Source organism: Hyaena hyaena, unplaced genomic scaffold (assembly GCF_003009895.1).
Source record: "Hyaena hyaena isolate Hyena2069 unplaced genomic scaffold, ASM300989v1 scaffold_70, whole genome shotgun sequence".
NCBI lineage: Eukaryota > Metazoa > Chordata > Mammalia > Carnivora > Hyaenidae > Hyaena > Hyaena hyaena.
In genome coordinates, this window is record NW_024080701.1 from 1708352 (window position 1) to 1720698 (window position 12347).

The 12347-nt window shown below is 36.5% G+C and overlaps 1 protein-coding gene across 4 annotated transcripts in view; it reads right to left on the bottom strand.

The window, feature by feature from the left end:
• INO80 (INO80 complex ATPase subunit) overlaps window positions 1-12347 on the bottom strand; it is a 131526-nt gene that overhangs the window by 91243 nt on the left and 27936 nt on the right. For all 4 annotated transcript variants that reach the window (XM_039232833.1, XM_039232831.1, XM_039232834.1 and 1 more), the window contains 3 exons: window positions 10662-10844; window positions 5854-5974; window positions 4551-4765 (listed from right to left, as the gene is read on the bottom strand). In XM_039232833.1, coding sequence (XP_039088764.1) covers window positions 4551-4765; window positions 5854-5974; window positions 10662-10844 — 519 coding nt within the window. The remainder of the gene's footprint in view (window positions 1-4550; window positions 4766-5853; window positions 5975-10661; window positions 10845-12347) is intronic.

Sequence of the window (12347 nt, forward strand, 5' to 3'; positions counted from 1 at the left end):
CATTAAATACAGTTTAATACTGTACTGTAGTCAATATCCATGCGAGCATATATGATGGCTCTTATGCAGAAGACTCCATTGAGCCAATAGACAGCAGTGATTCTATTAGTGATAGTGAAAGTTGTCCTACACAATAATGCTCCTCTCTTGTCTCCCTGAAACCAGACACAAAGGCTTTCAAAGGTAAGTGCAGGTTAATTTATTCTTCTTTGTATTTTGTATTTTATTTTATATTATATTACAGTATTATAATTATTTTATATGAATATTTTTTGATTATGAAATGAGTCATCTGAGTTTCCATTATTTCTGTGCTCACTTCAGCAGCACATGTACCATTATTTCTTATGGGGAAATTCACTTTGATGTATGATGCTCTGGATTACAAGCATGTTTCCAGAAAAAACTATGCTTACAAACCAAGGTTTTACTATATTAAGAAAGGAAAATAACATTGGTAAATATTAATTAAATTACAAGTCTTATCTGAATGTCAACAATTTCTCTACTAAAATCCTTTTCCTGTTCCAGGATTTTGTAACAGGATCCCACAACGTATTTAGTTGCTTTTCTCCTTAGTTTCTTCCTGTATGTAACAGTTTAATCTTTCTCTTATGTCCTTGACACTTCTGAAAGGCACCAACCAGTTATTCTGTAGAATTTCCCAAAGTCTGTGATTTTTTTGGTGTTTTCTCATGATTGGAATGACATTATGCATTTTGGCAAGAATACCCCAGAAATGACAAGTTCTTCTCAGTGTGTCACATTACGTTCATGATGTCTACTAGTGATTACTTAGATCATTTGGATAAGGTAGATTCTATCACCTTATCATGGTAGTAACTACCCATGATAATTACTATCTTTCTTTTTGTGCTAAGATGTATATGCTGGGTAGATACTTTGTGCAAGCTCTGGTTCTCCTCTTTCATCCTCTGGTATTAGCCTTTATCAATGGATCCAGTCTGCAACAATTACTACCATGGTACTTGTGTTAATGATGATTCACAACTTCTTTCCTATTAACTGGAATTCTACTGCAAGGAAGAGTGTGGTTCCTTCTAACTTACCTGTTTGCTTATTTATTTATAACAGTATGGCCTCACTGATACCTCTTTTATTCTATATGTTAAAATTCAGTATTATTATTATTATTGATTTCATTGCTCAATTGTTCTAACTTTAGCCATGAAGAGCTCCTTCAGATTGGCTCCTGTGTTCTGACAATCTCACACTCCCCATCTTTCTTCAAGCACTTCCTTAACTTTATTAGAGAATAAAAGGTGTTGAGAAATCAAGATCTGGGTACTAGGTAACTTCATTGTTACTAGATTATCACTGCTTCTAGGCATTCTCAGCAAAGAGTTAGCTAGAAATTAAGTGTGTGTGTGTGTGTATATATATATATGTATGTATATATATATACATGCATACGTATATATATATATACACTTACCTATGCATACACACTATATTTCTGTACACATTTAACTGTGTATATATACATATATATACACATACATTAAAAAAAAAACCATGAATTTATACTGAGAGCTCTGACTCTAATGAAATTTCAAAGACTTCACTTTAAGTGTTTCCAATAGTGAGAAACTGGCCGTCATCCACAACATATTTACTTGTTTGTTCAATTCTAGTAAACATACAGAGTAGTTTCCAAATTCTAACCCATTATTTTGTAAGAAACACTATATCAATCATAGCATCAATATACAGTTCTTTTGGTATCAAGTCAAAATATTGATTTCCTCAGTTATTTCGGGGAGTCCTTTTCTTTTCCGATCCCTGCAACTTGATTATACATTACTCATTTCTAATACAGTTAACATGTGTTCTTGATTTTTTTTTTAAGTTTATTTATTTTGAGAGACAGCATGTGTGTGCACAAGCGGGAGAGGGGCAGAGAGAGCTGGGAGAGAGAAGATCCAAAGCAGGCTCCAAAAGATCAGTACAGAGCCCGGATATGAGGCTTAAACTCCTTAACCGCAAGACCATAACCTGAGCCAAAATCAAGAGTCACACACTCAACTAACTGAGCCACCCAGATACCCCGTTTGTTTCTGTTTTTATTCCACTTTGCCCACATATCCTCTCAACCTAATTCCCTTCCCACACCCTGAATGGTTTTAATTGTTTTATTATGGGGATATATGAGGAGTATGTTAGAGTACTATGATTCTCAAAGTCAGCCCTACATACAAAAAGATGTACTCAAAGACTGTACCTTCATCCTGCTAACCTGCTCCCATTCCTTCCTTTCTACATTTTTCCCACCTGCCCGCTATAAGAAATCAACGCTTCAATTTCAGGTTTATCCTTCTTGAATGTCTTGCATGAGTGAGAATTTCTGTATTTTCTTATATTCCTGTTTTGCTTATATGAAAGGTTTATACTATAGATGCTTCCTTTTGTTCTGCTTTTCTCACTTGACAGTATGTCTTAGAAATTACTCCATGTCACTTCAGAAAGGTCGTCCTCATTATTTCTTTTTAACAGCGGGAGAACAATCCATTTTGTATATCTATCTACCAGAATTCAATTCAAGCCCCACGTAAAGGCATTAAAGTTGTTTATTTTCTAATTAAAAATAATGCTGCAATGAGTAACTGGTTACATGTATTTTGTACTGTTGGAGGTTTAGCCTCAGGATAACTCCTAGAAGTGGAAGCTGGTCTGAAAGATAAGTGCATACGGAGATTGTTAGGTACTGCCAACTTGCCCTCCAGAATAATGCTCTCTGATTTGCATTTCTAGCAGCAATGTAAGAAAGTGTTCCTTTCCCTATAGCCTCCTTAAAAGAATGTGTAATCATACTTTCAAATGTTTGCCATCATGATAAGTGAAAACTGGTATGTAGGTGTTATTTTACACTACTCCAATTATGAGTCTTTGAACCTTTTTGATGTTTAAGAGCCATTTTTGTATCTTTACGAATTGTCTATTCCCATAATTTTACTCGTCTACTATATTTGTGGTCCTTTGGCCCTCAAGTTTCAAGAGTTCTTTATATACTAGAGATAAGAGCATTTTGTCATATACAATGTAAATAATTTTTACCACTTTATCTGCTGTCTTTTGTCATGAAAAAATTTATTTCTGGGGTACCTGGGTGGCTCGGTCAGTTAAGCATCCAACTTAAGCTCAGGTCATGATCTCAAAGATCATAGGTTCGAGCCCTGCGTTGGGCTCTGTGCTGACAGCCAGCTCAGAGCCTGGAGCCTGTTTCAGATTCTGTGTCTCCCTCTCTCTCTGACCCTCTCCTACTCACACTGTCTCCCTCTCTTTCTCTCAGAAATAAATAAAACATTAAAAAAAATTTATTTGTATTTAGTCAAATTTACCAATGTTTTCTTTCATTGCCTCTGGATATGCTGAGTCACACTTCTGCTTTGCCAAGGTTAAATAGAAACATAATCCTTTTCCTCTAGTTTTTGTATGGTTTCATTTTTTATACTAAGAACCTTAATACGTTTGGAGTGTATGTGTAAGAAACAGATCTAATTTTGTCTTTTTCCAAATGGCTACCTAGTTGTTCCAGCACCCATTTATTAAAAGTCTATTAGTCTAGGGGCACCTGGATGGCTCAGTCAGTTAAGCGTCTGACTCTTGACTTCAGTCTTAGGTCATGATCTCACAGTTGGTGAGTTTGAGCCCCACATCAGGCTTGCCGCTGACAATGTGGAGCCTGCTTGGGATTCTTTCTCTCTGCCCCTCCCCTGCCCGCAGGTTCTCCCTCCCTCTCTCTCTCTCAAAAAATAAATTAATTAAAAAAAAATTTTACATCTATTAGTCTATTCCACTGATTTGTTTTCCTATGCATGTGGCAGGACTACATTGTTTTAATTACAGAGATTTTATGGCATATTTTAATGTTTCATGTGGCTTTTTCAGTGTTCTCTAGCAATACTTGTAATCTGATTTTTTTTCTTTTGAGTTTCGTATCAATTTTTCTAAATTCAGAAAATACCGTATTCATATTTCTATTAAGGCTGCACTCAATTTATAGGGCAAGTAACTAAATAAAATGCAAACTGAGAAGGGTATAAGGACATTCCTTGTATGAAACTTTCAAGTTTGAAATTTTATCAAAATAAAATAGCAAATAGAATGCTTACACATCTTTCTCTTGAATCATTCACATTTCTTCCAATGCCTGTGATTATTCAGTAACGTTGAAATAGTTGTAAATTTTCTAAAAAAATATAACTCCGCCATCTCATTTTCATTTCCTCTGTTATCATCTATTAATTTGATGTCCAATCTCTACTGCTGTAAGAAAGAACACTGCTATCCTTTCTCAGAGAGGTCTCCCTCCATTTTTTGGACAAGGAACACCACACAACTAAGTGTCTTATGAGTTCTGATCAAAATCTAGAAAAAATAGTTAACTGACAAGAGTACTATTCAGCATTATCTTAATTCCATGAGGTTAGTTTTCCTTCTCAACACTGTAAAGGTATCTCGCTCCCACGGCTCCTCTTTAGAGGGGAGGGAGATACAACATGCCATCTATGCTGGAGGCACTCACATACCTTTGGTAGTTCCTTTTTCACAATGCTGAGCCATACTTTCCTGCGACGAGCATTGAGCTGCTCAATGGATAAGTGCTTCTTCTTGGTGCCAGGAGGTGGTGCATCATGAGAGAACTTGGCAAAGACTTTGGTCTGGTGGTGGTGGCAACGAGGAGATTCTTCAGAGGAAAGTTCTTCATCCCTTCGCCTTTTTTTCTTCACTTTTTTCAACTTGGCTGCAAAGAGAACAGACTCTGAGAATGTTGCATTTCTGCCTTTCCACAGAAGACAACCACAAACAACCTCAACACTTTAAGAAAACTCAAGGTTCCTTCCTCATTCCAGGTGAGGCTGGCAATGTTTATCTCTTTATCTATTCAGGCCAATGAATATTCCAAGAGGAAAATCTCACTACCTTGGAAACGAACACTGGATACTCCCTATGTTTACATGAAAGAGAAACACAGAATAAAACCTAAAAACTGAATTCCTGTTGAACCCAACAACAGGAAGGGAGACTTATGAAGCACCAGGAACTCAAGTAATGGCCAAAAGGAAGGAAATATTTCTACTTGGCGGCAATGTAAGGTGATTAAAGAAAATAACAAAAAAAGAAAAAAATGTGTTAACTGATAGGACATTAAGATCTGTGAAGAGAAAATCACACATAGAACAAAAAACTAACTGTGGGGGACGGGGTGCAGAGGATGAGAAAATACAAATTTAAACTTGGAGGGTGTGGGAGAAAGGGGAAAAGGCTTACGAGAATTTCTGAATAGAGTGTATACCTTCAGATAAACAAAATCTGACTTGTACACAGAGTTTAAAACTTTCCCTTCCTATTTCCTTCCTGATTTCCAGCTGCTTAGAGCTCAGTAAGGGAGGAAAGCATATTTCCTGGCAAACATGCAAATAAACATATGCAAGACAGATTATCTATTTTAATTTTCCACACATATCAACAATCATAACTTATTCCCCACACTTCTGGTTGCTCTTCATACTTCCCTGTGCATAACCAACTTCTTCCTCTCCCAGAACATTTTCAACATTTGGAAGAGTGCAAAGAAGAAAGAAGAATAAAGTAACTGACTTAAACCTTTGGCTAGGAATCTGTAGTTTTACACCTTTATAATTCTAGAAGAGATCATAAACCAAATGTGAAATAAGGTTAATAATACGACTTAGATAGGGAAGAGTAGGGTTTTTCAGATAAAGAAAGTTTCTACTGTATGCATATGTTCAAAGTCCAAATGTACTAACAGGCTACACACCACCCTGAAACTAAAAAGAGTAAATGTGGAAGGCAGGTCAATATGCTCACCTTTAAGTTTCTTTTCCTCTTTAAATTTCTTTTTTTTGGGTCCAAGCAGGTGCCGTTGTTGCTCATAGAAAGGGTCATATGTAGAGAGCAGGCCTGCACTGTAGTACTGGTACTGCTGTAACTGAAGCAGGCAAAAACAGTGGTGAGGCTTAGAAGGGCTGGTCTGTGTTCAAAGCCTGCTTCAAATCACCTTTACTACAAAAAGTTGAGCCAAAGAAAAGCCATCATTCCTAAACACGGCGTTCTTCCCACAGAATGACCCACAAAGATGTAGTACTTCAAAGTGAATGATTTCTTTACTTCAAAACAAAATGGATTCATCAGCTGTGTACATGGCAAGTTGCTAAAAATAACTTAAGAAAGGAAAATGCTTCATGCTTCTGAATTTCCACCAGAATATTTACTTGGTCCTGACACATATTTGAAAGATGCAATTAACTGCAGAAAGGGCTCCTCATGTTATTCATCCACAAGAAATAAATCATATTTCTATTACCAACAGGTCCTCAGATTTACTAAGGTCTGATACCTGTTATTCTGACTTTTAGTCTTCTCTTTGGTTCAGAGAGTCACCAACCATCCCAATTCACCTATTTGTTCACTCTTTATCTCCCACTAAGAGAGACTGCCAACATTATGGATAATGCCTATGTTGCCAGAATTCTAACACATGAATAATCAATTTTTCTTTCTGTCCAGAAAGAGATTCTTTCAAACAATGCATTTCAATTGATCTGCAAAGCTTACATTCATTTGCCTTATCTATTTACCAATGGATAAATATGAATATAAATTAAAATTAAGCAGTCCACTGTTGACTCTCTTTCCTAATTTGCAGCCAGTCCGAGAACTGAAATTAGGACAAAAAAGTGACATGGAGAACTACAACAAGGTCCTCTGTCAATGGTCAAAATTGAATGAGCATTCATTGAGCTGCACAGTTAATAAAACTTATAAAGTTTCCCATATGTATATTTTACTTCAATTAAAAAAAGACCAAGTAGGGGTGTCTGGTGGCTCAGTTGGTTGAGCATCTGTCTCATGATTTTGGCTCAGGCCACAATCTTGTCGTTTGTGGGCTCAAACCCCACATCCAGCATACTGATAGTGTAGAACCTGCCTGGGATTCTCTCTTTCTCCCTCCCTCTCTCTGATCCTCCCTTGCTCATGCTCTTGTGTGCTCTCTCAAGAATAATTAACTACAGTTTAAAAAAAAAAAAAAGACCTGGGGCACCGGATGGTTCAGTTGGATAAACATCTGACTTCAGCTCAGGTCCTGATTTTCCAGTTCATGAGTTCAAGCCCTGCATGTGGCTCTGAACTGAATAGTGTGGAGCCTGCTTGGGATTCTCTCTTTCCCCGTTTCTCTGCCCCTGTCCTGCTTCCTCCCTCCCTCTCTCTCAAAATAAATAAATTTTTAAAAATGGCCAAGTATTGCAATCCCTATTAAAATATCAATAGCACTTTGAAAAAATAACACTAAAATTTGTATGGAACCACCCCAAATAGCCAAAGCAATCTTGAGAAAGAAAAACAAAGTTGGAAGTATCACAATTCCAGATTTTAAGATCTACTACAAAGCTTTAGTAATCAAAACAGTATGGTACTGGCACAAATAAAGACATATAGATGAATGGAATAGAATAGAAAACCCAGAGATAAGGGGTGCCTGGCTGGCTCACTTGGTAGAGCACATGACTTTTGATCTCAGGGTCATGAGGTAGAGTCTCATGTTGGGTGTAGAGCATACTTAAAGAAAAAATTTCAACAATACAGAATAGAGAACTCAGAAATAAACTCATCCTTATGTGGCCAATTAATCTATGTCAAAGGAGGCAAGAATATAAATAGGGAAAAGAGTCTCTTCAACAGTGCTGGGAAAACTAGACAGCTATATGCACAAGAATGAAAGTGGACCGCTTTCTACCACTACAAACAAAAATAAACTCAAAATGGTTCAAAACCCTAAATTTGAGACCTAAAACTATAAAAATTTTAGAAGAAAATATAAGACAGTAATTTCTCTGACATCAGCCACAGCAACGTTTTCCCCAATGTGCCTCCCAAGGTAAGGGAAACAAAAGCAGAAATAAACTATTGGGACTACCTAAAAATAAAAACCTTTTCACAGTGAAGGAAACCATCAACAAAACAAAAAGGCAACCTAATGAATGAGAAAAGATTTTTTCAAATTATATATCCAATAAGGAGTTAATATTCAAAACGTATAAAAAACTTGTACAACTCAACCCAAACAAACCAATCAAATGATTAAAAAAATAGGCAGAAGACTTGAACAATTTCCCAAAAACATACAGATGGCCAACAGACATGTAGAAAGATGATAAACCTCACTTATCAGGGAAATGAAAGTCAAAACTACAATAAGATTATCACCCTACACCTGTCAGAATGGCTAGCATCAAAAAGACAAGAAATAGGTGTTGGCAAGCATGTGGATAAAAAGGAATCTTTGGGCACTGTTGACGGGAATGAAAATTGGTTCATCCACTGTGGAAAAGAGTATGGAGCTTCCTCCAAAAAATTACAAGTACAAATATCATTTGATTCAATAATTCTACTACTGGGTATTTACCCAAAGAAACTAAAAACACTAATTCAAAAAAATAAATGCATTCTTATGTTTACTACAGCATTATTTACAGTAGCCAAGATATAAAAACAACCTAAGTGTTCACTGATAGGTGAATAAATAAAAATGTGGCATATATATTTATATGTATGTGTACGTGTGTGTATATGTATGTATGCATATCTACATATATATATAAACTCTTCCCATTTGTGACAACGTGAATGGACCTAGAGTGTATTATGCTCAGTGAAATAAATCAGACTGAAAAAGACAAATATCACAGGATTTCACTTGCAATTGGAATCTAAAAAACAAAAAGCAGAATCAGACCTATAAAGAGAAAAGACTGATGGTTGTCAGAGGGGAGGATGATGGGGGTTGGGCAAAATGGGTGAAAGGGAGTGGGAGGCATGGATTCCAGTTATGGAATGAGTAAGTCATGGAAATAACAGGTCCAACACAGGGAACCATTCAATGATATTGTAACACCGTTATCCAGTAACAGATGGTAGTTACACTTGTGAGCATAATATAATGTATAGAGATGTTGAATCATGATGTTATACACCTGGAATATAATACTGTGTGTCAGTTATACTCAACAAACAAAACACAACAAAACAAAACAAGACCAAATATCTCAAAGACCAAATGCCTAGCATTGTACTTTTAGAAGGAACTCTAAGGGGCCCCTGGGTGGCTCAGTTGGTTGGGTGTCCGACTTCGGCTCAGGTCATGATCTCACGGTTCCTGGGTTCAAGCCCCACGTTGGGCTCTGTGCTGACAGCTAGCTCAGAGCCTGGATCCTGCTTCGGATTCTGTATTTCCCTCTCTCTCCGACCCCTCCCCTGCTTGCACTGTGTCTCTCTCTCTCTCTCTCTCAGAAATAAATAAAATATTAAAAAAAAAAAAAAAAAAAAAGGAACTCTAAGTCAAAAAAGCCAGATACCTCACTATTTATTACTCCTACAGGTTTATTTATTACTCCTTCAGCATATTATTCAAAGTTTTCTGAACTAACTTTGATGGTAACTAATTGCTAGAAAGTTTTCAGGTCTTCAAATATGCTATTGCTCATTATGTACAAAGTGCTACACTTCTGACAAAAATCAGAAGTAACAGCACTCAAATAGCTGCCACTAAAACTATCATTAATCTAATGTTAGTATGTGAAGAAAGGGAGTTTTTTCAAGATAGGAACATTTCCAAAGAGCAACTACATTAAAAAAGGAACTACTAGAACTTAAAACGGAGCAGACACTTTGGAAAGCAGCCTGGCAGTTCCTCAAAAGGGTAAGCATAGAATTATCATATGACCCAGCAATTCCTCTTCTAGGTATATACCCAAGAGAAATGAAAACATAGGTCCACACTGAAAACTTATATACAAATCTTCTTGGCAACATTATTCCTAACAGTCGAAAGTGGAAACAACTCACTCCTCATAGCTATGATTCATAAAAGCCAAAAAGTAGAAACAATCCACTTAATTCATTAAGTGATACAAGGATTAAGTAAAATGCAGTATGTTCATACAATGGAATCTTATTTGGCCATAAAATACAGGTACATGCTACAACATGAATGAACTCTGAAAACATGCTAAGTAAGAAGCTAGACACAAAGGATCATATATTGTTCTATTTGTATACAATGTCTGTAACAAGCACATTTACAGTGACAAGTGGCTACCTGGGGCTAGAGAAATGGAGAAAATGAGAGGCAATAGCTAAGGGGACTGGGGTTTCCTTCTGCAGTGAGAAAACATTCTGGAATTATAGAGTGAAAATAGTTACACATCTCTATGAATATACTATAAAAACCACTGAAGTGTACACTTTAAAAGGCTAAATATTTTTGGAATGTGAAATATATTTCAATTAAGCTTGTATGAGAACCACCACCATCAATCTAAATATAAAAGTAAAATGATGTATGGGGCGCCTGGGTGGCTAAGATGGTCAAGTATTTGGCTCAAGTCACAATCTCATGGTTTGTCAGTTCAAGCCCCATACTGGGCTCTCTCTGTTGTCAGCATGGAGCCTGCTTGGGATGCTCTGTAACCTTCTCTCTGCCTTTCCCCTGCTTACTCTCTCTCAAAAATAAATGAACATTAAAAAAAAAAAAAGTAAAATGACGTTATCTTCAATGAATGTTAACCAGAGGTTAAATACCCAGAATGAAGGTCTGAGATTTCTACTGAAACTCTTACCTCCTTGTCTTTGCTATACTTATTCTGGTGAAGTTTCTTATATTTATGCAGCCGTAACATGTTATGAAGTTCTTCTCTGCTGAGGTTGAGCTCTTCCTCTTCTTCTTCTTCCTCTTCTTCTTCTTCTTCATTGTCTTCACTCTGAGAATCTGCCTCACTGGACTCATCGCTTAGCAGAATGCTCTGCAAACGGGAGGAAATGGAAATGGAAATCTCTCACTATGAAGTAATTCCATTTAAAACCCAAGCATTTTTCCCCAACACAAAGACAGAAGTAGCTGGAAGACATTCATTTCAGTTCCCTTTACATTATTTGTTACCAATCCAAGTGGAAAAGAAAAACATACCAACTGAACCTAGTGGGCGTGAATTCAAGAGAAATAATACATAGAAATGCTATAAACAGCAACAAAGCTAGATATAACTAAGCACTTACAGAAGATATTTTAACTGTCCAATACCAAGGCAAAAAAAAACAACCTAAACACAAAGAAACAACCTATTGGGTATAAAGGAATACAGAAAGCAAGCGGTGATGGCTAATAAAAAAGAAACAACCCAAAAATCATTAATTGATTTTGTTATTATCCAGACAATGAAATATTATTCAGCCATGAAAAGCAAAGTAGTACTGATCTGTGCCACACACGAATGAACCTTGAAAACTATGCTAAGTGAAAGAAGCCAGGTGCAAAAGGCCACATATGATATGACCTCACTTATATGAAATGTCCAGAAAAGGCAAATCCATAGAAGATTAGTGGCTGCCAGAGGCTATGGGGAGTAGAGAATGGGAAGTGAATGCCAATGGGACAGCTTCTTTTTGAAGTGATAAAAATGTTCTGAAATTAGTAGTACAGGCTGCATAAAACTTTAAGAATATACTAAAAATTACTAAATTACATACTTTAAACAGGTAAATTTTATGGCATATCAATTATATCTCGATTTTTACAAATGTGATGGCTAAACAGAGATTTCTGCATTCCCAAAAGCCACAATGATATGAAGTATATGAGGCCTTTTACACATGAGCTTTTTAAAGGACCTAGTGATAATAATGAAAGAGTACCTTTAAATTACTTTGAGCTCTTCACAGGAAAATTAACCAATAGAGGAATAATTGGTTTCAACAGAAGAAATGCTACCCTTAACTCAGTTGGGCCAATGACATTTATCTTGTAAGAGTATAAACAAGATTATACCATTTCCTTGCCTATAAACACTCACAGAAATTTATCAGAGTAAAATACAAATTCCTTAACATGTTGCACAAGACCCTACACAATCAGGTTCTTGAACCTCATCTTCTATCATCCCCTCTCTCATGTGCTCCAACATACTGAGCTGTGTCCTTTCTCAGGAAGTCTGCAGTTCTGTTCCTTCTGACTGAAACGCTCTTATCTGAGGGGTGCCTGGGTGGCTCAATTGGTTAAGTATCTGACTCTTGATTCAGCTCAGGTCATGATCTCACAGTTCATGAGTTCGAGCCTCCAGGTCAAGTTCTGTACTGACCATGTGGAGCCTGCTTGGGATTCTCATTCTCTCCCACCTGCTCTCAAAATAAACATTTTTAAAAATGCTCTTCTGTAAAACATTCACATAGTTACGGTCATTCAGAAATCAGCTGAAATGTTACCTCTTTTAAAAAGCCATTTTTATTTCTTTGTTTACAGACTTACTACT